Source organism: Corvus cornix, chromosome 6 (assembly GCF_000738735.6).
Source record: "Corvus cornix cornix isolate S_Up_H32 chromosome 6, ASM73873v5, whole genome shotgun sequence".
NCBI classification, from domain to species: domain Eukaryota; kingdom Metazoa; phylum Chordata; class Aves; order Passeriformes; family Corvidae; genus Corvus; species Corvus cornix.
This window is the reverse complement of record NC_046336.1, coordinates 21,548,242-21,574,003: the sequence shown is the minus strand read 5'-3', so window position 1 is coordinate 21,574,003 and position 25,762 is coordinate 21,548,242. Positions and strand designations below refer to the sequence as shown.

Genomic DNA, 25,762 nt, shown 5'->3' with positions numbered 1-25,762 from the left:
GCCAACTGTTCCATTAATTGTGAGGTTTTTGCATGTGTCTGTCATTGGTGCTATCCACCTGTTTGTTACAAAGTTCAATCACTTTCTGAACTCAGGATCCATCAATATGCTCCCTCCTTCTATGCTACACTCCAAAAAGCTCAAAATTAATTAGGAAACAAATCTGTTGTATTTCTCCTTAACCACTATCACATGCTTTAATTGCAGTATCTTGTTCCACTTTTTGCTATTTAGTCTAAATATTGCTCACTACAAGAAACTAATACCAATATTCTATTGTATTTTACAGTGTACTGAGTTTACAGCAAGGGTCATTACATTTGCATCTTTTTCTATTCTTACAAAAAGTGAAAGAACACTTAAACCAAGTATGGATCTCTCTGTGAAGTGTTAAGATAGACAATTATAAGAAACTTCACCAAGAAGTCAGCATATACTCCTATTAGGAAGGATTCATCTTGGGGAGCACTTCTACAAATTTGTATCCAGACAAAGGTTGGGAAGTGTTCAAGATGTCTGTGCTTTTATATTAATATTCTAGATGCATTTCAGCACATTTTAAACACTGTTTTTCTATCAGATAGTATTATATCTTGCACAAATATGTCCTCTGAACAAATTAGAGCAACAATACCTGTAATCAAGAATTTGGATCACATTGGTTATTAATATCATCATGTTGTTAAGCAGTCAGCAATCAAGTCCACTGATCTAGTCTATCTGCCAGTGAAGTCAGACCAAAAACATCACCACTTGCAAGAGCTGCTGGAGGGCAACAAAGGGGTAGGAACAGTGTACTAATGTCATGCAAATGGAGTCAAATAGAAGCAGGTTTGTTCAGATCAGAGAAAGAAATTTTAGTCTACTGATATTTCCACAATTTTAGACTAATGTAGACTTCACCACAGAAGTCTTTTAAGAACTACATCTACACTAATCTGCAAAATGAGAAAGTAACACCATATAACTAAGTAACACTAACATTCTGGACTTCAGTCTGATTTATAAGGATAACAGCTTTTTACTATGCACTGTGTAACTTAAACCTGTCAATCTCAGGTTCATATGTAAGTACGCACATCACAATCACACATACCAACATTTACATACAATTCCACACATAGCACCACTGAAGTAACTCTTCCACAGAAAACATAATCAAGGTACTTGTGAAAGACTTCCAGATACACACTTGAACGATGCCAAAACAGATGAAAACCATGAGCAGACAGGAGAGTCACAGCAAAATTCAACTACTGCTGGGAGCTGGAAACAGCTTAAAAATCTACTTCTCAGAGACCCCTACTCCCAAATCAGAGTTTTGTGGAAGGTCCTGTGCAATAGCTTCTGCTCAGAATAGAACCGTTACATAATTAGCACTATTCAACTCCTATTTAATATATATATATATAAAATATATATATTTATATTATATATTATATATATAATATTATATTATAATATTGTTAATATTTGTGTCAGAAGAAAACACATTCATGAGAATCTATCCAGAACAAAAGAAACAACCAGTGAGCCATTACCCTCATTATGTTCTGAGTTCTCCATCTCCTTAAAGGCCATTCCTCACAAATTAATTACCAGACTCAGGCAGATGGAATCAAGCACTTTTCCATTAAAGTTTGTTTTGTTTGAAACAAAACCAAGTAAAATAAATTCTTTAATATGGAAGGGAAAAACTCGTGAGTTTTCATGCAATGTTCTGTATCAAGCCAAAGATCTGAAAGAACAGCAAGTACTAGCAACTGTTTTAATAATACACCAGTATCTAAACTGAAGATTACTTCAAACCTTCCTTCCATTTCAAGCTATCCTAAGAGACATTTGTTTTGTTTTGTACAAAACATCACATCCTTTGTTTTGATATTATATGAACAAGTTGTGAAGACACAGGTCCAAAAGGGTAGTCAGAAATATCAAACCAGCTGAGTTTTCAGACAGGACAGCTCAATACAGATAAGGTCAGCTCAACATTGCAAGTTGAGAGGTATGACCATGAGTGGAAGGCAGAAATACATAGGGTGAAAAGTGTGAGCTTATTAAGACTTAAAATTCCTAAAACTGTAATTCACGTTACCATTTTTTTCCATAACTATTCTGGGTGCCTCTGAACTATTCTTATCTATGTCAATGGGAAGAAGGTCAAAGATAGAGGACCTTAAATAGGTGTTGGTACCCTCTTTGAAAGCACTTTTGAAATAGCTTCAAAGGACCCCAATCCCAAGATGCACACAAACACTATTAAAAAAAAAAAAAAAAGGACTAGCTGTAACTTGAGATGCTCAGATCAGTGAACAACCTGCTACATTCTCTTTTCTTTGTCAGAGTAAAGAAAAGCTTTCTTCATGATGAACAGAGTAAGCCAAAGATTCTCTCATTATTGTTACAAGAAATAATGCCAGCTCTCATTCCTCTCCACATCCTCAAGTAAACCTAACACAGGAGGCCCAAAACCTTTAGTTCCTCTACAGAAAGCTTCACAGAAGAGGTTAGGGCTAAACAAATGCCCTTCATGAAGGAAAGGAAAGGTAAAGATGACTGCATTACAGTTGGACCTACAAAAGGCACCCTTTGAGTGAATTAATTTGCTAACACTTATTTTACCTGTGCCAGTTGCCAGCAAACCCCTTGAGTGGAGGTTCTGTGTATGAAGTGGACTACTTATAAGCAGAGTGAAAGCATAAGCAAGAGAAAGAGAACTGAAGTACCCTTAAAAGCAAGACTTGTATGTGCAAAGGGCACCAATCTTGAATACCAATTGGATGAATAAATTTGTCAGTAGGTTAAGTAGTTTAGAAGATCATTAACAACACTATATTGTTCTTGATTTTATGAGCAATAATTTAAGTTATTTAAATTTACGTTTTAAAAACTATTCAATAAATGACACTGAGCAGTAAATTGTTTATACAATTGTAACTATTGAATGAATTCCCTTTAGGAACTGCCTTTACCTTCCCATGTTTAATGCTGACAGCACATGAATACTGGGTTGAAAATGTATCTCATGTGCTCATTAGACAATATTACCTGCTCGCCTTCTTACAGGATCTATGTACCTCTACAGCAACCAACTGACAAGACAGGAAGGTGGACCTAGGAGTCTATGCCTAATATAACAAGTACACTGAATATGCTGAGAATCTTTACATGGCACTGGGGCCAACCAGCACAGACAGATGGCGTCCATAGCATTAAGCTCTGACACTCAGCTGGAGTGTTAACCTGGCTGTTAACATAATTCTCCCAGACTCATGGCTCAGGAAGATTGTTATCACACTTGGAAAGTGACAGATGCCCTAGACCAAAACTGTATCAGGGATGGTTTTAACAGTTTTAGAGTAGATAAAGTTCCAGAGCCCAAGAGCTTTTCCTATCATTATTTTATTCATACCTACAAACGATAGCCTAGTAGTACTAAACAACATGAACAAAAGTGAAACAGGGAGTTAAATACTGAGAAGCCAAAAGACACATCTAAGAAATCACTGCAAGTACTGTGTTTGCTCAGGTCAGTGGTCATGACACACATACTTCGTAAGATACAACAAAAGACACAAGCTGCATTTGTCTGAAGGGAGCAGCAAAATGTCACTGCTGTTCATTTGCTCTGCTAAAACATTCTGTATAACAGGGAATTAACCAAGTAAGATTTAGAAGAAAAAAGAAAACACAACAGATGATGAAGGTTATTATTAAATTTGATGGTAATACCTGGTCAGTCAACATATACAGAAATTGCATAAGAAAGTGTGTGCATCAAACACAAATGTATCTATTACAGCACACTTCAAAAAGCTGAGTCCAAGACACAGCAATCTGCTAAATATCTACTGTGACTCAAACCAGCAGTAAACAAAGCAAAAATAAAATTCTTTAAAAGAAGGTAGAACTGACTGATAAAATACTGGCACTGGAAACAAGACATCTGTTAAGAAGGCCTCAAGGTTCTCTCTGTGCCTTAACAACAGGGTGACAGGCCTTTGCCTTCTCCTGCCTTGTGGTTGGAGCTCTCATTGCTGAAGACCAAAGCAAAAAAGTCATGGAGTACACCTCAGTCTTCTTCATATCCCGTGTAACCAGGTCCTCCATTTCCTTCCAGACAGGGCTCACATTTTCCCTGTTCTTCCTCTTATCACGAATGTACCTATAGATTTTCCTGTTGCACTTAATGACCCCAGCCAGATTTAACTTTATCATGGCTTTGGCTTTCCTAACCTGAGCCCTGCCAACTCAGACAATTTCTGGTTTCCTCCCTTACCTTATCCTCTATAAAAATTTTAATCATTAAAAATGCGTTACTTAATTAAAATCTGTTTTCAGCTACCAGTCTTCAACAGATGGCTTTCCACGTTCACTAACGCCCCATAAATACAGCTTTGTCCAACAAATACTTGCTGTCATTCTTACCATGTTTAGCCTTGCCTTTTCACTGTTTTCAATGATATCTGGAATACAGATGCTCTTCAGTTAAAATAGCCTTAGCTTCTGTATCTGAAGTGACATGTCTGCTTTTTTTTGCAATTCTGATAAATGTACAGTGTCTTTAAGCTATATAAAAGTGATGCCAATAAATCCCAAGAGGCTGATTTTCTTGGAATAATCTTAAGTCAACTAAGCTTAATTCAAAATCCATCTTCATTCCCCCCTCATCTAAATCTCAGCTTGACAGAATGCTTCTTATTAGTTATTTAGGAGAGGCCAAACTCAAGCCTTGGGGTCAGCAACATAATCAATCATCACGAAAAGAACAGAAAATAAGCAGCAGCAGTCAGGCTCCCTCACAAATTCACAGCCACCACAGACACTTTAAATTCATTCCTAAAGGGAAAAAAAAGAAAAAGAAAAGATAAAGCAGGTAATTCGACCTTTCATTTGGACACAGTGCATCTGTAAACACCACCACAAAACAATGAGAAGACCGACACAGTATTCTGTACTGGGGTACACAAGTCAGTCAGTCAAGAGTAAAACACCCCACAACACAGAACGATTCAACATGGGCCACCACATTTAATAAATGAAACAGGCCTGCTTTACACAGATCCTTAACTCTTTGTAAGTGTAGTTTGAGAATACACCTTTCCAATAAAGCCTATTAAAAAAACCAAACTGCTCCTCTTCACCCTTGGTCTCGCATTTTCACTCTCCGCTGTTTGCCAAACCCCCAGCAGTAACAAAGCTGTACTTTCAGGATTGGAATGTGAGAATGCTGAAATGCTCTTAGTTGAAATAAATTTTATCTTAAAAAATAACCCCATGGTCCCACTTCATCCCCACCTCAATTCTGTTCACAGACCACAGCAACGCATGACTGTGAACAACTCTCTTAAAAAGTGTGTCTATTCCTAGATTATATTTCTGGTATATTTCAGTATTTGTTAGAGCAAACTGTAAAACATCTTAACACCAGATTTCAGAGAAGAACCATGTAAGAGGCATTTACAAAATGTGCTCATGATTCTGCAGACACCCTAATTTTTTCAAATGCTATTTCTACTTCATTTTTGATTAAAAAAAAATCCTTTTGATTTTCTTAAAGTAGGTTTTCCAAAATATTACATTTTGGCCAACAAATTATTTCTCATAAAGAGATTAAGACTAGCAATGTTATATGAACACATACCACACAAGTAGATCCAACCACTTAAAGCCTCCTGCACCTTAGGCCTGGCTCTAAACTGCAGGCAGGTATCAGACAGTGGGTTCCCAGTACTTCCATAAGAGTACCAGAACTTACAGGCAACACGTGAGCACACTTCCTCTGATCTCTCCTAATACATTTGTTTCATTACATCATCCACCTTTACATTTTTTTGAATTTGTTTTGTTTTCCAGAAGTCAATTCATGAATTATTAAAAGAACACAAGTTTCCTCAGTTCAAGATCTATGTCTTGTTTCCATCTGAATAGTTTTTAATCAGTTACCCCCTCTTTAACATGATACTTTAGGAGAAGTCTGCACAGGTACTTACCACCAAGTAAGGCTACACAAAGCTAATAAACTGCATGAATTCACCATAATGAAGAAGAAAAACACATTTTCATTACTTCTGCTCTCTTTTGCCCTCACAGCACTTTTCTGTTATTAGTTTGCCATTGTTTCCATTTTCAAGTATGCTTTAAGGAAGAAATAACACCATTTCCGTACTGTAATAGTTTTTGCTCATTTTCCTCATTCCAGCTTCCTACCAAAAAATGAATGCACTTCAATCAAGAAAGTCTGTCACCTTTTCAGAGGCTCTTCCTTTACTGATATACTACTTTTTCAGAGGCCCTGTAAAAGCTGAGGCAGCATTTTAACTCTATTCCACCGCTTATTTCCAACACAGTTTTTTGTATTTTAAAAGTCATTCATCTTCCAAACAGGTTGACATTTTCCCAAATGCTAGTATCTTACCAGCAATATGTTGCCCTAAATGAGAGGCTACATGTTAGTCCATTACTAGTTTTAAGTTTTGCTCATTTAGATTTTTTTGGATGGCTGCACAAACACAGTACTTCACAAAAAAAAATCACTGCTTTTCAGGTTTCCACAAAGGAGTAGCCTAATTTGCTGTTAAAGCAGAAAGCCTAGAAACACTACAGTAAGAACCACAGATAAGTGAGTTATAAAATAGATCGTTTGGCACAGCAACATTTTCAAACCTTCTTGATGCATTAAAGCACCACAAAGCCACTTTGGAAGATGAAACTAGAAGAAGAGATCACTGTCCAAACTTCAACTAGCCATGGAATGCTCAACCATGACTCCTTCTGAAGATACTGCAAAAAACCAAGACACAGTAATGCACACAAGTGAGAAAACTAAGCCCAAAATTGTCTAAGAGGAACTGTTACTTTCAATCAAAAATAACCTTTTGTCTGTACCAGAAGACAGAGCTTTTCAAGTACAGGAGCCACAAGGAAGTTGGAAATAACTAGCTGATCCTAGAAGAGTAAATGCTACTTGAACTGAACATATCAAAAAATAAGACTTTTATTTTTGAGCTGCATGCTCATCTTCAAGCTAACCAGAAACCAAAACTCTTTCCTTCGACAGAATCATTGATTTTGCAGGCTAGACCAGCTCTTTAACAAATTGATGGAAGAACAAAATTGTCCCAAACACCAGAAGAAAATCTCATCCTTTTCGGTCTCCTTAAACCGTGCCTGAAGACTAAACTAGGTTTCATGCAGTGCAGTTTTTTTGGCTTGTTTCAAAAGTATCTCAAAACTGCTGGCCATAAGAAATAAACACACTGTCTCCATTCTCATCAGTACAGGGTTATGCTACCTGTAGACACTTGTGGGACAGAAAACTTCTCTGCCTAAAGCAGTTCTCTGGACTCAATACACAATGCTTACCACTTCTGCATGACTGGGCACTAAGCAGTGAACATCTTCCACATTTCCATAGAGAGATGCAGATCTTCTGTAACAAGCGCAAACTGGAAGGAATTCAAGAATGCACTTTACAAAGCTATGCATCCTCTTTTTGCCTATTCAGTGCCCCATCACCACCCCTCACTCCTCAAGGAAAGCGCATACAGGATCATGTATAACAAATACTTTTGAGGACATCTGTACTTACTCCCCACACACTTTCAGCCCAGCATATTTCACTGATTCAGCTTTTGTGCTCAAAAGCCCCTAACTGGTTACATGTGAACAAGTGATTGTAGGTATTCGAAGTCAAGACGACAGGATTAGAACTGAGAGCAAAGAAACAGGCTTTAGTTCCAGATCTTCAGACAAGTTCTTCAAAGCTGTAAACAGCAAGCAAACACTATTGAGAAGCAATGTAGGCTAATGAATGTTGCCACTAACTGAGCAAAAGAGTGGATCTCTCTTTCTCGGTTACCAATTCAAAAATATCAGTAATGGTACCGACCTCCTTTATCAGTGGCTCTGATAGTTGCTCATGGAAAAGCATTTAGAAGGAAAGAAATAATTTTTCATTAACAGCTTTCCCTTACTTGTACAGCAAATTTTTTTTGTTCCTCTCATCCTTTGGAAACTTGCCTTCCCTGGTGCTATACCTTAGCTGTTGCACAAGTGCTGTTACTGCTGTTACTCTGCTGCTTCTGCAAATCAGGACTTGGAAGATTTACTCACCTGTTTGGATGGAACAAGAAACAAAAACAACCACTTGACCAAGAAACAGACACCAGATCTGGGGAAATGAGGACATTTAACAGAGCCGATTTTCCTACATCAGAATAAAAGTCCTCAGGTAATATAAATTCTATTTGTTTCTTCCACTACCAGACTTGAATTGCCTTTCTCTGTTATGGTTTTCTCACAAAAAATCTGAGCTACACATCCTAAAGGAGAATCAGGAGTTAAGTCAAGCTATGGGAAAAAAAAATCCAGCCTTTTCAAACTGCATGCAGTAAGTGATAGGAAAGTTTAAAAAGTCAGCATTGACTTTCCCACACATTCAGACAAATGAACCAAAAAAACTCAAAACCCCACAAAACAAAGAATGTATTTAGCCCAAACAGAATCCCAGCATCCTTAAGATATGTTTCATCTCTTGAGCAAGAATAATAATTTCACAATGAACAGATAACCAAATAAAAACAAGGAATTCTGAAGGGGAGGAAGAAACTGCTACAATCAGTTGGACCAGAAACATCCTCAAGATAAATAACAAAAGGCTATCAAGGACTTTGCTCCTCAGCATTAAGCCCAGTTATTACTGTAATGCAAATGAACTGTCAACATCCTAGCCAGCACAGTTGGAAAGGTTTATCCTAACAGTCACATGCATTTCTTTTCTTCCAACTGCTGGCTAGGCCTCCAGCATGGAATTTGCAATCCAGTACACAGAAATATGGGACTGTGACAAGATGAGCTTTGTGAAAAAGTATGAATCAAAAGACGACTTTAAACTTACAGAAAGCAAATATTAAATACTGCTGTACTTCATTCTAGTAATACTGAACTCCGTGTTAGATATGCCAAATAAAGAAATACTAGTATGTTCTGGCACTGCAATCTAATGAACACAAATAGAAAGCATATGAAGATTCCAGGCTTTGCAAGAGCTCAAATCAGGAAAGCAAAGAAAAATGTCTTGTATAGAGAAGCTGCTAAAGTTTATAAAAGGAAAGTGTCTGCACAGAGAGAAGCTACAACACCATAGCTTCAGTGCTTGTACTGTCCAAACCACAGCAGCAGTACAGGCTGAACTGACAGAGGACATACAAAGGCTCACCCAAAGGCAAGTACATGTAATCTTTGAGACAGAAATGATAGCTGTGTATCACTGCAAAAGGACTCAAAATGAAACAAACCCAGAATGGGCTCTTACACAAAGCCTGCTCTCTGGTTTATTTCTGGATCAACTTCAGCTGGACTCTACTTGCCCAAAAACTTTATTTACAGCAAATACAAAAGATGGATGCAGAATTCAATTACTCTCCCTCAGGTAAAAACCCTGTAATCACAATTCAGTAAACCCCACGGAATACAAGAACAACAAGGAAGTGAAACAAAACAAACAGCCCAAACCCAAAAAGTTTGGCAGGAACTTTCAGTCCTGTAAAAGGCAGGAAGGTATAAATATAATAAGCAAATTAAAACTCCTATTCATTTTCAGGAAATGCTTTTTATGTTAGCACACTCCAAGTAAAAATCAGGTTCCCTATCCCTATGTGAAAAATCAACCATTATAAAATAGTATTTAATAAAGCATACTTAGTGTAAACAAAGTGCAGACTTCATGCAAACCATTTTATCTTCAGTATGACATGCTTCAAGAAAATAAAACAGGTTAAACTGATTGTCATAGAGTGAACTCAGCAAAATGACTCAGTATCAAGTCTTCAATTTTAAAAATCAACAGCTTAACCATTCAATAAAATATTTGTATCTAAACTTTTTTCAATTTCTAAACAGCCCAACAAAGTTCTATCACAGTCAAAATCTCCAACTTTCCTACAAGTAAAAAAAAAAAGGTCTTACCAGGCTTTAAAAACAGATTCAGAGCATGTATTTTTGGTTTTAACAACATCATTTCTATTTAAATGATGAATGACATACAGAAAACTAGAAATGAAATTATTGCTGAAGACAATCAGACTAGCAAACTCAGGCATTTTACACCACACCAGCTTCTCACAAGAGTTAATTTCCTCTTTTAAAAAATCTTCTTTCCCATAGGTGAGATTATAGATTCCTGAAGAGACAGACCATATACTGCTGTCTACAGAGTAAGAAATACTGCTATTACCAGTTTGAATAAGAAATACAGGTAAATTTAAATGTAGTTAGGAAAATGTTAAGTTGAAAAAAACAAAAATCAGTGGTCAGAAGACAAACACCTATTTTTCCTTTAGCAAAATTAAAGAATTTATTTTCGCTGGGTAGTTATAGCATGACCATATAAAACTCATCTGTGAAGATTAAATTAGTTCAGGACAAAAGAATGCATCATAATCTGAACAAACAAATGCATTTCAGCATTTGAGCAGCATTACCAAAAGAAGAATCAAATTTTTACCACAAACTAAATTTTCAGCAGACTGCTGACAAAGCAGAAGTCATGTAGTGGCTTAAAGGCTGTGTTCCTTCCAGCCTATCAAGTGCCTAGATATATACAAAATAATGTGAGCAGTCAACTGCTTGCACACAGTTCTTAAAACCTTCCCTTTTGTGGTTTGTAACTATCATTTTCTGAAAATTACTTGCTCAGTTACGTTTTTATTATTATAGTCTAAAAACTGTTCTGGTTACTGTTATAAAAAAAGACAAGTACCAGTGACTGCTTCACAGATTTCAAAATAGGGCAGTTTACAAGCATTATCCACATAACAAATGAAGACTTAACATTCAGAGCATAAAATTTATCTTGCTATGACTTTATGAGAACATGACAGCCTAGATAATGTCACTGGCAAAGAATGCTTTAAACTATGATAAACTTGGTCTGTTCAAGTTTAGAATAATAACTGGGGGGGGGGGAGGAGAAGTGGTGTTTATATCATACCTTCTCAGACCAGCTAGAACAATTTATACTCTGGAGACCACAAGTGAACAGAAGGAGTAAAGCACAAAGAAGATGGCAGTTAGTCACAATATAGAAGGCAGAAACACATAAAATTCCAAGAAAAAGAGTAAATAATTAATTTTGAAGGGTTTTCCTGTACAAAGACAGATTTTGGGGTCACTAATTCAGATGAAGCTATGCCCCATTTAATGGCATTCAGCCTCTCTCTTGAAAAAAGATACAAATACAACATAGGAAAACTAGCCTTGAACGTTTTCCCTTCCTTTCTACATCAAGGGTAAAACAGCCACAAGCAGTTCCCTCACTACCTTTCAGGTAGTTTGCACCTTACTCACAGTACAGAGCCAGACTTTCTCAGTCATCTCTTGGTTCTTCGCCCTGTTGGCAAATGAAACAGTCTGATTCCCAGTTGGTTAAGGGAACCTCTGTCCAGAAAACAAAGGGAAAGCACTGTGGAAAAGTACTAAAGGACTCCCTGGGTGCTCATGAAGTGGGCAGTCTGTTAGCCACAGCAGAAGCTAAAGGTGGTCTCTGGTTTATGCCCAGTTTATACAGCTGCAGCCCATACCTGTGATCTGAACACGTCTGCAAAGAGGGAAGGCCTAAGAAGAGCAGCAGGTAAGCTCCAAGCAAGTTATCACATAAAACCTAGTGATTCAAACAACCCCATGTGCTTCCAGATTTTTCCAGAAGGACAAGAAGGCCAGAACACCCTATCAATTTTCCCAGATAAAGCAACACAAGACACAGTAATAGAGCACATATCCAGAGAGACACAGCATACTCATACCCCGACCTTCTGTGGAATCCTTGGGTTTCATGGCTCTGCCATCAGTTTTGTATTTATAACTATTGCAAACTCAACCAGAATAACATTTGTTGAGAGTGCTTTTTTTTTTTGAGAGAGACACACACCACAGAGTAGCAAACAAAGGAAAAGCCTGGAAGCACTTACCAGTGCCCACTTAAGAGTTCCTCATCTCCTTTTGCAAAAAAAGGATTCTAATCGTAAAACAGGGCCAATTTCTACCTAAATAAGCTTAAAGTTCTCTCCACAGATCCAGAAATATGGGGTACATCTCACAGCCTTGCTAAAAGGTTGCAGAAGGCACACAATGGAACAGCTGCTGTGTTCCACTCCAGTGACAGCTACATTTCAGTGGTGGATTAAGTGGTCCAGAACCATTTTTACCTAACTCACAAGGGTATAGTGAAGGCTGTTTATAAAGCCATACAATGATGGGACATACTAAGTATCTTTATACACTCTCGCACAGTCATGCTGGGTAAAACACCACAAGACACAGAACTTGAAAACTCTACAGTTACAAATTATTGTCTTTGTCCTGCTGTTATACTGCAATGTATTATTATTTGCATTTTAATGTTCTTGCATACACCTTCAGGGCAGGAATCCTATTATCTGAACCATCTCTACTGTCATGTAATTCTACAGTGCTTTATAAAACATAATAGTGAAAAGCAACCACATACAATATACACTAACTCCTTATCATTCTCCCTCTAAATTACAGTAGAAAGCTGGATTCAGTAGTAATGAGGACACTCAACTGAGAAGTTTCCTTAGATGATTTTGTTTGGAGTTCCACTGCACCTTAAAGATTTGGGGAATAACAAATCTATATTTAAACAAGTGTGCCTGAAGCTTTCTAACAGGTCAGACAGCTCAGCAAAATGAAAAAGCAAGTACATGTAAAGCCATGAACACCTACACTCTTTCTGGTAACAATTCTCACTAAGAAAGTGATGAACACAAAAACCAAAATACGTTTCTTCCATGGGGCAATTCTTCAATTAAAGCTTTTTTTTTTTTTTAGCTAAAAGAAGATACAAGCTAGAAATATTAGAATGGAGAGAATGCCTTGGACTAACACCTTCTTAGTTATAATCACAAATAATTGCCTCCTCTTATACTAATGAGCAAAGCAAAATGGAAAGCAATTTAGACAATTCATTCAGGGTAATAGCTTTGTAAGCTAGTATTACTGCCGAGAGATCCATTCTCAATTTCCTCGAGTACAATAACAGAGCAGCACTAAGTTTTTCACTTCAGGGAGCTTTTCTATTCTATGTAAATATAAACAGAAATCCCATTATCTATTGATAAAAACAACAAAGTGAGTTAAATAAAGTTTCATATGTTACATTTTCATATAACAGTCATCAGCTCCTTGGATCACAAGTGTAAATAAAACATTTCACTTACTGAAATCAATGAGAAACCTTCCAAATCCTTGCCTTTGGTATTGGGGCATGATCATTATGCAGGAGACATTGTACTTCTGCTGGCAAAGCTTTTCCTGTGGGAAGGAGAAACAGATCAAGTATGTCAAAGCACTGCTGAAGTGGGCAACTGCCTGCACCTGCTACTGTCCTTGTAAAATATCCCAATAAGGTGAACAGATGTATGGGTTCAGTACCAAAGTCAAATAATTCCATGTTAATACCTAATTTTAAGAAAGAAGTATCAAACATACCCTTCAGAATATTTTTAAATTAGTTAACCACTTGGCATCTTAAAAATTAAATACATTGTCTGAACAGCATAATAAAGTTTAAATGCTGTAAAGGAGGAAGACAGTAAGAAGAGGGAAATATTTTCATGCTTCACTGACCATTCTCTCAAGGATATAAACGTGGAATACAATAGCCATACACATGGTGAAGTTTTATTTTCTATAATTGCTACACTAAGTGCCTGCAGGTTTTCATCTTTGTCTTCTCTGACTATGTGGTCAGAGTGAGGGGAACCCCATATGTGCAGAACTAAGAAGTTATACTTGAAGCATACTAACATTTTCAAAGCTAGATGCTTATAACCTGAACCCAAATCAAGGCAGAAAGCTCAGAAACAAAAGCCTTCAGACAGAATGAAGTCATACAAGCAATGGAGGCAAATATTACACTGATTGTTTAAGACAACAGAAGCTAAGATTAGGAACCTGTTCTAAATATAGAAGTTTATAGGATCTTTCCAATTTATTGATAAGAAGGAACAGCTTTGTTACCTTTAAAAGATTACACCCCAAAAATCAGCAATAAGCAGTTTTGAGGGACCAAAGCAACCAGAAATATCAAGGTCAGTATAACTGACAAGGAGTTGTGGTAAACACACATACAGTTTAAGACACCAGCTATCATTTCAGCCTCCACACAAAATGACACTAGACCAGTGATGACATGACAGGATCACATGCCAGTACTTTCATTCCCAAATATTCCATCAGATACCCAAGCCATATTTCACAAGGTTTCTTAGTTTCTACAGTATGGTTAAGTATTTTCTCTGTACAGGCTTCCCACACTCTCAAGATTAATGCTAGTAAGAAGTCCACATCCTGGCAACACATTCATAACCAGGTAAGATAAGCCAGAGCATTTCTGCCAGCATAAGCAAACACACACATTCTTTCAAAAAAAAAAGGAGGGGGAGACATGGAAAGATGACATGCAATAATTTGAGATGAAGATTTTTCCCTAAGTTTTGGTGGTGATAACATTTGTGATCATCAGATCCCATTGTGATCCACACAGACTGGCCAAAAGCAACAGGAGTAAAGTGGAGGAAGAAAACGTATCCATTGTTTGAGGGATGGTGTGCTAGTGAAATCCTTCACTCTGCCACCTCAGTAAAGGTAGGACATGGAGATCCATGTGGCAGCAAGGATACAAGGGTTATTGATGTGTTAGAAACCATGGAAACACCTAGAATGGTCACACAGGAATTAGAGCTGCTCCCCCCAAAAAGGCAGCAGGATTGAATAGCTCAGCTCAGGTGCACCTACACCAATGCACACAGCATGGCCAGCAAACAGGAGTAAATGAAAGCCATCATGCAGCAGGAAAACTATGACACGGTTGCCATCACAGAGCCATGGTGGGATGACTCACATAACTGGAGTGCTGAAATGGATGGCTATAAACCCTTCAGAAGGGATAGGTGAGGAAGAAGAGGCAGTGAGGTAGCTTTGTATGTTAGGTACTGTCTTGACTGTCTGAAACTTAATCACAGTGATGGAGGGGTTGAGTGTTTCTGAGCAAGAATCAGAAGGAAGTGCGACAGGGCAGATATCCTGGTGAGAGCCTGTTATAGACCAACCAACCACGATGAAGAGGCAGATGAATTATTCTACAAGTAGCTGGGGCTAGTCTCATGATCACTAGCCCCTTGTTCTTGAGGGGGACTTCAATTTACCAGATTTCTGCTGGAAATACAGCACAGCAGAGAGGAAGACTACTAGGAAGTTCCTGGAGTGTGTGGAATATAACTTCCTGATACAGCTGGTGAGTGAGCCAAGCAGGGCAGGTACACAACTGGACCTGCTGCTTGTGAACAAAGGACTAGGGGGTGATGTGATGACTGGAGGTTGTCTTGAGCATAGTGATCATGAAATGATAGTTTCTGTTTCTTAAAGAAACAACGAGGGGGGTCAGCAGAACTGCTGTCTTGGACTCCCGGAGGGCAGACTTTGGCCTGTTTAGGATGCTGGTTGAGAAAGTCCCTTAAATGCAGTTCTGCAAGGCAAAGGAGTACACAAAGGCTAGATGTGCTTAAAAAAAGAAATTTTAAAAGATACAGGAGCAGGCCATCCCCATGTGCTTCAAGATGAGCATGCAGGGATGACCAGACTGGTTGAATAGAGAGCTTTGTCTCAAGCTCAGGGAAAATGAGAGTCTATCACCTTTGGAAGAAGACACAGGCAACAGGAGGGCTTCAAGGGTGTCATGAGTTTTTGCAGAGAGAATATTAGAAGAGCCAGAGCACACCTAGAATGCAAACTGGCCACAACAATACAAGACAATAAAAAATTGTTGTTATTCTAAACCACCTACATAATCGCTGGAGGTGGCAGCAAGGAATTCTCCACTTCCAAGAAGGGGGCATGGTTTCAGGTGGAGGTAAAAGAGGGTGTACAGAGGGTCCACAGACATTTTTGTCCTTTTCCAGAGGAGGGGGTGGCAAGCAGTGCAGCAGAGTGGTGCTGGTTCTGACTGGAGGATTGTCCACCACTTTTTTTTCACTGTCTCAGGCTTGGGGAGAAAAAAATATGGGGGGAGCAGTAGGTCACCTCTGATGCAGTGAGCATTTGGCAGGTAATCACCCTCTTTTATACACTGTTATTAGTATTGTTGCTGTTACTGTTCATTTTCTTATCTCATTGCTCTATTACCAGTAAATTGTTATCTCAACCCATAATCTCTGCCTTTTGCCTCTCTCTATCACCAGAGGGGGTGGGGAGAGGCAAGCGGCTGCATGGGGCTTAATTTCCAGCTGGACTTAAACCACAACAATGAGGAAAAGGCTGAGCTACTTCATGGCTTCTTTACCTCAGTCTTTAAGAGCAAGACCAGCTGTACTCAGGGTACTCAGCCCCCTGAACTGGAAGACAGAAACAGGGAGCAGGATGAAGCCCCTGTGATCCACAAGAAAATGCTTAGTGGCTGTCATGCCACTTAAGACATCTACAAGTCCATGGGGCCCAAGGGAAGTGTTGCAAGAGCTCACTGAGCCACTCTATCAATTACCAGCAGTCCTGCTTAACCATAAAGGTCCCAGTTGACTGGAGGTTAGCAACTGTAAAACAAACAAAAAGGGGCAGAGAGAGGATCTGGGAAACTACAGGCCTGTCAGCCTGACCTCTGTGCCAGGGGAAGGTCACAGAGCAGACCATTTTGACTGCCATCACATGGCACATGCAGGACAACCAGGGAATCAGGTCCAGCCAGCTTGGGTTTATGGAAGGCAGGTGCTGCCTGACTAACCTGGCCTCCTTCTATGACAGAGTGACCCACTTAGAGGATGAGAGAAAGGCTATGGATATGTTCTACTTGGGCTTTTCTCTTATGCCCGGTAAGTAGTGACAGGTTGAGAGGAAATGGCCTTGGGTTGCACCAAGAGAGGTTCAGATTGGATGTTAGGAAAAATTTCTTCACTTATGAAGCATTGGGACAAGGCTGCTCATGGAAGTGGTAGAATCACCATCCCTGGAAATGTTAAAAAAACTTGTAAATGTGGCACTTGGGAACACGGCTTAGTGGCAATCATGGCAGTGCTGGGGTAACAGTTGGACTCAACAATCTCAAAGGTATTTTCCAACATGAACAATTCTATGATAAGGAACAAAAATCAAGAGACTCACCTTAAGCTGCCACACCTTAGATAAATGGAGAAAATACTTGCCTAAATAAAAGTTGACGTGTTTGTCACGAGAAGTTCTGACTGACCTTAAAGACAGTGTAAATTGTGCCTACATGTCTCACTTTAATTCCAGCAAGGCCAGCCTCTCGGAAGGATGCGGTCAGACATCCAAGAGATTACTGTATCATATCCAGGTACTCTGACAGGACTTTTGCACTTCTTCTAACTACTATTTTCCCACAAATCACTTATTCAAGAAAGAAATATATAGTCAGTAGGAGGTAGCAATACTAGTTTCAGGAGCTAGCAAATTTCTGAGTAACGGTACCTATCCATCACACCCCTTAGGGACAAATTATAGACAATAATGGAAGCTTTTCCTGTTGCAAGCACATCTAACTATACTTCACCATTTTTCTTGGTCATCTTTGTCAAGACAGTCTACTTAAGTATTATTTTTGTCAATAGCAGCCATCTATTACTTCAAAATCAGCTACAACTGAGAGACATCCACTCTAAACAAGGCAGCCACCATGAAGTCAGGCAATGCATTCTTACATTGGAGCAGCAAGTAACTGCATTAGATCAGACTGCACACAAGAGAGCAACATCACTGCCCATTTACATCTAAATAGCCAGCTGGAACTGCCAGCAGTCAAGCCATGAAAACACATCAACATTCCAAGTACCTGCAACTTTTACAAGTTAGACTTGCCATACTAATGCAAAAATGTTGGGGAAGGAAAAAGAACTAAATATTCAACTGAAACCACAACAAATTCTGGAAACAAAACAAATGAAGAAACAGAAATCCCAAAACAAGAAAAAACCCACCCCAATCCATGTGGCTGAACTCATTCTTAATTTGCATCAGTCAGAGGCAAGAAAGTACAGTGTATTTGAGACAATAAATATAACACTTAAGATTTACAAAGAGGCTTTCATGCTTATGGATTTTTTTCAAAGTTCTGATTTTTCTTTGCTGTTGGTGGAAGTATTAAGGAGAGCAGGAAATTACAAATATTAAATAAACCCACTTTTAAAATTTTTACCTTAGAGAAATATCCAACTAAATGGCAGCCTTTCTCATCATTTTTTGTAAGGACATAGAAGAGGAACGGTTCAACATCATAATACAAGGTTTTGTGGTCCAGAAAGAGCTTAGCTAACAAACAAAGATTCTGACAATAAATTTTGCTCACATTTCCATCAACCTAAAAAAGCAAGACAGATGCAGTTATTTTCAAGACACAACATGTTAGGACAAAACAACCTATTGAATCAATCATATCCTAGAAGGAAACGTGAACAGTATGGTGTGTTATAAGAAACAAACAAACACATCAAGGTTCAGAAGAGAAATACCCCAGTTTCTCCTTAAATAAGAAATCACCAGTTAGTGCTAATTACTTAGCATTTTTAACAACCCCTGAGTATCTAGATTTATTAAACAAAGTAACTTCACTTAATTGTTCAAGATAGACTTACCTCTTTCACTTTATTCCTGAAATGAAAATGAGTATGACTGGCAGATAAGAAAAATGCACTAGTTAAAACTGCATTAAACTCTGCTTTGCTAGAAGGCAGTGGAGTACAACAACTTTTAAAAAATACCCAAACAAAGAACTGTATTATGTTGAATCCTTAAGGTGTAAGGCAAATAAACGAGTAGCAAATTACATATCAATCACATCAAGGTTTTGGATAAATTAGACAAGACAAAATTTCCATGAGAGGCTAAAATGCTATTGAGTGAGAGAGGTAAATTTCCTGGCTAAATACTACAATTAGTCTAGGTATATTATGAGTGTAAAGAGTCAAGCTGTGATTCAGACAGCTACAGAAAAGCCAGACACAAATGCAGATTTCCTATATCAATTAGGTACTTCCTGATAGGCTCAGTCAAAGGCAAAACATTTTTGAAATAATCTTCTTACTAGAAAGGTTTGCTTGTACTGATTTTTTTTATAATGACAGTAGCTGTATTTCATTCAGAGAGAGACAAATGATAGGCACTGTGCAGAAAAAGAAGCCATCTTCTATTCTAATTTGTTTTGAGTAAGAATCCTAGTTACAAATCTCAGCAAAACCCAACCTTTTGGATACATTTAGGAATTTTAAAGAAACATCAGTAGTATAGCTGCATTAAGTGGATTGAAGAAAAAACATTCAATGAATAGCTACTGCTCATAAAGGCATCAGAATAAACTTCCAGACAGCTCTCAAGAGCCTATCAAATACATCAAGCTCTCTTACAATGCACTCCATTGTCCAGATGCTTTTTATTACTTTTCACACTTATTAGCAAGTGTGCAAATTTAATGTGAACATTAAGTAAGCAGAAATCTCCACTGGGTAAGCCATAAGCCTGAAAACGCAAATTATGTGAACTGTCTTTTTCAGTAAGAACATTTGTACAGAAATGCAAAAAAAACTTCTTAAATTTCAGGCAAGCACAGCTTGTTCATCAGTTTTAAATGTGAGAAGGGGAGGGAAAAGAGGGACGGCAAGCTCAAAAGGAAGCATCTGTCAAAAGTTGCTTGGCTACAGCATAGTAGTAAGCTATGTCAAAGTCTGCTCTCAAATCCGTCAAAGTCATGCTCTGGGCAGAGGTACATAAATCACAAAATGCCAAACTTATTTCCATTTCTTTCAAAAACACAAAGCATGAGGGAAACCACAAACTCTTCATTCTGCCTAAAAGAAAATGGTTGCACAGAATTCTTGAAAGGATCTATGAAGAAGGACATCAACTAATGACTAAGTTTCTGTGGTAATCAGTGACAACTGACATTAACCTTTGAAATAAACAGACCCAAATCAACCACATTTATTTCAGAAGGCTTAACGTATGTGTTTACTGAAGCACCTAAAACAGACAAAAGGAATAAAAGCAGTGGAGAAAGAGTTGGGACATTGCTTTCACAGTACTTTGGTTTCCAGGTGTTTTTTGCAGCAATCCCCCTCCCTTCCCCTTTCTCAGTATTTCTCTGTATTTTACTTTATTTTTTTAAGAAGTTTTCATTCACATGTTGGCAGTAATTAATAGAAATAAATGGGAGAGCACAATTTGCCTATTGCATGCTGCACAGTTCTTAATACCTGCTAATAGAGAAAATCAAGTTATTTTAAACAGACTGGGGCAATTTCACTTCTTGATAGAAAAAGAGGTAAGTCTATTTACAACGTAAGTCTTTTGCTGGCAGGTATATGATATTTATAAAAACTGCTCAAGTCAGGAAGGAAGCACCCTTGATGCAAATAGCTATTTTTTTAACAGCACAAACACAACCAAACAAACCAAATACAAAGATCTTGTTCTAACTTATAAAAGGACTTCAAGACTGCATCTGTTGTTTAAATAGATAATGGCAATGACCAAGCACAACAGACATTAATACAGTTTGAGAATAAGTTTGAATAAGAATCTGTTATTTGCAATTAAAGAGAAATTATCAATATATGCATCTAAATACCACTGTTGAGAAAAGAAGTCCTGGTAACCCCAGCAGTCTTTTCTGTTATTACTACCTGTAAGAACGCTTGAGAAACTGCAATGTGAAAGTCAAGGCATAGTTTTAATAACTGCAGGTATGCTGTTTGAAACACAGAACTCTCTTGTCCAGGACTTAAAACCTCACACTTAAAAGAAGTCATCTCCCAGAAGAACAACATAGATTAATAAATCCAAAGTTGAGGTTGTGGGATTTTTTGTATTTCAGGACAAGTTTCTCAAACATCCAAATGGAAGGCAAAAGCACTTAGGAGCTACATGCATGATTCTAGAACACACAAGAAGCTGCATTACTTGGTTTTTTACTTTGGGAGCACCTACATTATGATTAGCCTTCTCCCTTTACCCAGGACACTCAAACAGCCAGCAATGAATGGGTGGCAAGAGGTACTCTTGCTGAGAAGGGAAAGGCAAACCAATCAAAGATGAGAACTACAAAGGAAGGCCTAGGATTCATGCTAGTGAAGTATCTTAAAGAGGTTGGCTAATGCATGAAGTACAAGTACAAATCATGAAAGAATACGGCAGGGTAGAACTGAATAGGTAAGATGGATCTGTTTTTGCAGTATAAGCAGAATCTCAACTTGGTTTTGCAGTGTAAGAAGAACCTCCAAGGAAATATTTAATCATTTTAAAGTTTTCACTAGTTCTACAGCTGGTCTGTGACATCTACAAACTGGTTACTTTCAAAAAGCTTATACTTTTGTTATACCCACCTCAAATACTGAAAGGTCATTTCTTCTGTAGATTTCATTGGCTGGAGGATGAAACCAGCCACATTTCTCTGAGTGCCTTAATAAAATGTTTTTACTTTTCATGTATTTAAGACAGAATTCACACAGGTAAAGCTTTGGTAATCTGTAGGAAAATCAAGAAGATATTTTATACAAAAACTTTGTTACATTCTGTAAACAAAGTTACCACAAATGAAAAGCCCTTCCCATTCAAATGTAAGGCACCATACATAAATGCTACTAAAGCATAACTAAATAAATAAATACAACAATAGAGTGAATGATCAAACATTCTCACACACTAGTCATCAGAAAAGGAAAATAAGAAAAGATCAGATTCGATCAATCAATCACAGCGAACCTAATTCAGTAGAGTTGTGCTGTTGTCAGTTAGTTTGTTATCCAGCCTCTGATAGATCTCAGTTACTTCCCCCTTCCCACACTCCACCTAAGCTTTTGCTGTGGACTCCATCCAAGTAAGCACACTGGAATAATACTTCAAATTTCACCTTTCTTGTTCCAAGTAAAGATAAAGGAAGCACAAAGCAGAATACAAGGGATCTCCTTCCCTTTAATTTTCCTTATTTTGCATCTGGGGAAGGCTAGGAGATGGCTTTCCTTCCCACTGTCATTTGAAATACTTGGGCAAGATAGCAAACCGTAGTAGGATTGTACCCCCTCAGCTCCACCTAAACGATCACTTTACTACAGAAGGCAACCCAAAGAGTTCACCTATAGGCACAACATCTCCCTTCCACACATCTCCACAACACAGGCAACGCAGACGAGTGCACTTCTCTGGGGAGGATCCAGTTCACACTACATACAAGTAACCCACATGCCCCATGTCCTACATACCATCATAAACTGCTCCCTTTGGTAATTTTTATGGCTACTTACCTTCATTTTTGAATTACTGAAGCAGTGGAAGACTGCTCTAGAAACTAATTAGTCTGCAAAGTTTTAGAGCAGAGGACAATCTTTATCTGCTCTGAAGTTACTAGCACATCCTGGGATTATAGCCATGGTTTGCACTACTCCAGTATCCTAAAGAAGTTCATCAACAACATAAAAAGTAGTTTGAACTATTTGTTCAATGATGTAATCCCACCACACTCAGCTGAGAGCCACAGTACCTCCTACAGTGTCATCCCACTCTAGCCTCATACTAACAATTATCCATCATTATGCTTCTATCTGGGATTAATTTACTTGATGGAATAGGTAACTCACTCTTTTACAATATGATATAAATTGAGGGAATAAAAAGTAAAACTGAAATAAAAAATTAACACTATAAAAACAGTGGTAATAATAGGAAGTGGAAATGCTCTCCACACTTTTTTAGCCCTTGATTTATATATTATCGATACATGACATTTTCCTCATTCCCACCACGCAAAAAAAAGCAGTTTAGAGTAACACTGTGCAACAGCATTTTGCAACAGATCACATTGCTTGCTATACTAGTAGAGCTTGACAAACATACAGTTCTGAATATCTTCCAATGTGCCATACAGCCAATGGATTAATGAAACATTTATTTTCAGCACACACAAAACTCTGCAGAGATCTGCTCTGCCTGACTCCAAGGTGCACCCTTGCAAAGATGGCCAGAAATGAGATGCTGTTGCCACAACTTGCCCACTTTGACTTTATTTATTTAACATGACATCTCCCCTGGTCCTTAGAAAAAAGGAGATTAATAAATGCTGGATCACAAACAAGAATAATTTGTCTAAAGGGCCAGAAGGTGGACATACCTCATTGCAACAGTCTAAGGAAAAGACCCCCAAAAAACAACAAACCAAAAAAAATCCCCAGACAAAACCAAACAAATAAATGAAAACAAAAGCAACAAAACAAAAAAAAAAAAAAACAAAAAACCTTGAACAAAACCACACCCATTTATACAGGACTAGGAAAAAATTAGTCGTTTTATTGCAGCTTTGATTTAGAACTAGCTAGAATGAAAGACAAATCCTTGTTCTCACAGTTATAATTACAAAAGCATATTTGCTTTTAAAGGCTTTAAATTATAAACAGTTACAAAAGAGTAAAAAATAAGTTGTAATTTTCACATCAGAAAAAATTCCAACCATGTATGGCAATCTTGACAACTTGCTACCTTGCATATTCCTGTGGGTAAGGTGAAGAGTACCAGGTCTGGATCTCGTATTTTCCAAACTCAATCACTGAAGGGTATCGCCCACTTGTTTCACCAGTGTTTTTACACCCAATTTTCTGTCAGGTGCAATAAAAAAAAAGTATTAGTTATAGAAAAGTAAAAGAAACTTTAGCTTTATATAACCAATTCCACCCACTGAAACCATGAGAAACCTGAAGTATCCAAATCAGATGCTTAAGCTCTTTAAACCTTGACAGAGGACAGAGTTTGCAAACAGCAAATACAAACAGCAAAAGCCCAGCCAAATAAGAGGCACAACAGCCTCAAGTTCTCTTCTCCCACAGCATCTAATGACGTCTCTATAGTGCTGGTGCAAACTCAAAGCTGTCTTTTTATCAAAACAGTGACAGAAAAGGTATCAGCACAACCCTTCTAGAGTAACTGGAATTTACCTCAAAGAGTCAAGAATATACTAACACACTAATTTCAACTATAATACTGCATTTCAGCTGATCAGAAAATGACTGTAAGACTCTAAAGGGCTGGCAAAATATAAAAGAGTAAGAAAGGTGAGGAAAAACAAGCAATTTCAATGTCAAATTTTAGAAACCTTACCACCTAACATTTTTGGGGACTGCATATGAAAGATAAAGAAAGCAAGAGGTGGGAACTCTTTCCATGAGCAAATAGAAGTATGAGCTAATAATGAAACTGAATCTTTAAACTCAATTTGAGTCTGCTGCTTAACACACTAGGAATGAAATCTGAAAAAAATCACTGTGTTGACCCACGCAGCAGGTAATGTCAGTTCTTGTACACTAAACCTGAAAAAAAATTAAGTGACTTCCATTACTGAGAAGACAACACTCAGCCATTTATCATGCCACTTTAAGAAAGCAGCAATTGAAACATTACATTCATCTACCTTCTGAGCCAGGTTCTCAAAGACACTGGTTGTTCATTTCATGGACATAGAAAAGTGGAAGTCTGGTTCACTAGTCTGATTCAGCTCAAATATTATCACTGCTAGAAAAAATCTACAGTATTTAAACTCAAAGTGTGGTAAGTAATTGGGTAAAACAAATTTATGAACTCACTAAGCCCAGTTTTCTACCAAGCAGTATTTTCTGGGACAGACTTAGCTTTTCAGAGCATCTGCTTTATTTGCAGCGGAAAATCATTAGGCACATCCTTACTGACCAATATCCTCTCAGTGCTGACCAGGATGTCAGCTACTTTTAAACTCTCTGTTTAATCCTGTAGTCCTATATACAAAATGCTCAAGTATATCTTTCAAAATCTATCTTAAGTGTCACTTATCATCTGACCCATTCCAGCATGATGCCTTGTCTCCTGTCTGTATATACAGTGTCTCCCAAATAAAATTCACAGCAAGCATGAAGCATTAGATAAAAAGGAATATATTAGAAATGAAGATGAATAGACTGAAAATTAACTGAGTTTTTATTTACAGAAATACCTACACTTTATGCAACATGATTCTTACCTCCAGGGAAAGTTCTCGGGCCTGCTTAAATACTTCCAAATCCTCCTGTGTAACAGTGTCCTTGCTTCCCAACAGAAATACATCCGTATTTTCTTGTTTGATGCTTAGTTTGATTTCAGTATCTGTTATTTAAAACCAGCAAAAAGTTTATTCACAGACATGAAGGTTACATGTGCCTTACCAAAGTGATACTACTAAATAGGATTGCAACTATGGCTGATATGGCTTGGCTCCCCATTTTAACCAAATTTGGGATTACTAAGCAACAGAAGTGAAACCTTCACCCCCCCTTCTTGTTTTGTAGTTTTCTGCTGCATGAGCTATTTTTTGGTACTTGTCTGTCTGTATAAGCCTTTGTAGTCCAGTTCTACTAAATTAGTTTTGAACCTCATGAAATGGAATATATTCTATTGCTAGAACTATGCCACTCGATAAATTCCAGTACACTCTAGAAGGTAAAAATAAACACAAGAGAAAAAAAGTAGCCCTTAAAACTTGAAGATTAATGCTAAGCTAAGTCTGCATTCAAACGTTTCTTAAATAAGAGTAATTATAAAAAAGGTAGCTCACAGCAGTACAGATCAAGTGTTGTGGAGACTGTAGTACGATGGAACTGTTCATGAAAAAGCAATGGAGCAGAGGCAAATGAATTGAAATGCCCACCGTTATAAGCACTGATAGCACACAATCATGATGACAGCACTA

The 25,762-nt window shown here is 37.8% G+C and overlaps 1 protein-coding gene across 8 annotated transcripts in view; it reads right to left on the bottom strand.

The window, feature by feature from the left end:
• The window catches only part of KAT6B (lysine acetyltransferase 6B), a 111,160-nt gene that overhangs the window by 19,440 nt on the left and 65,958 nt on the right, over nucleotides 1-25,762 (bottom strand). For all 8 annotated transcript variants that reach the window (XM_010412452.4, XM_010412444.4, XM_010412437.4 and 5 more), the window contains 5 exons: nucleotides 25,058-25,179; nucleotides 23,551-23,666; nucleotides 21,405-21,546; nucleotides 18,227-18,388; nucleotides 13,242-13,335 (listed from right to left, as the gene is read on the bottom strand). In XM_010412452.4, the coding sequence (XP_010410754.3) occupies nucleotides 13,242-13,335; nucleotides 18,227-18,388; nucleotides 21,405-21,546; nucleotides 23,551-23,666; nucleotides 25,058-25,179 (636 nt within the window). The remainder of the gene's footprint in view (nucleotides 1-13,241; nucleotides 13,336-18,226; nucleotides 18,389-21,404; nucleotides 21,547-23,550; nucleotides 23,667-25,057; nucleotides 25,180-25,762) is intronic.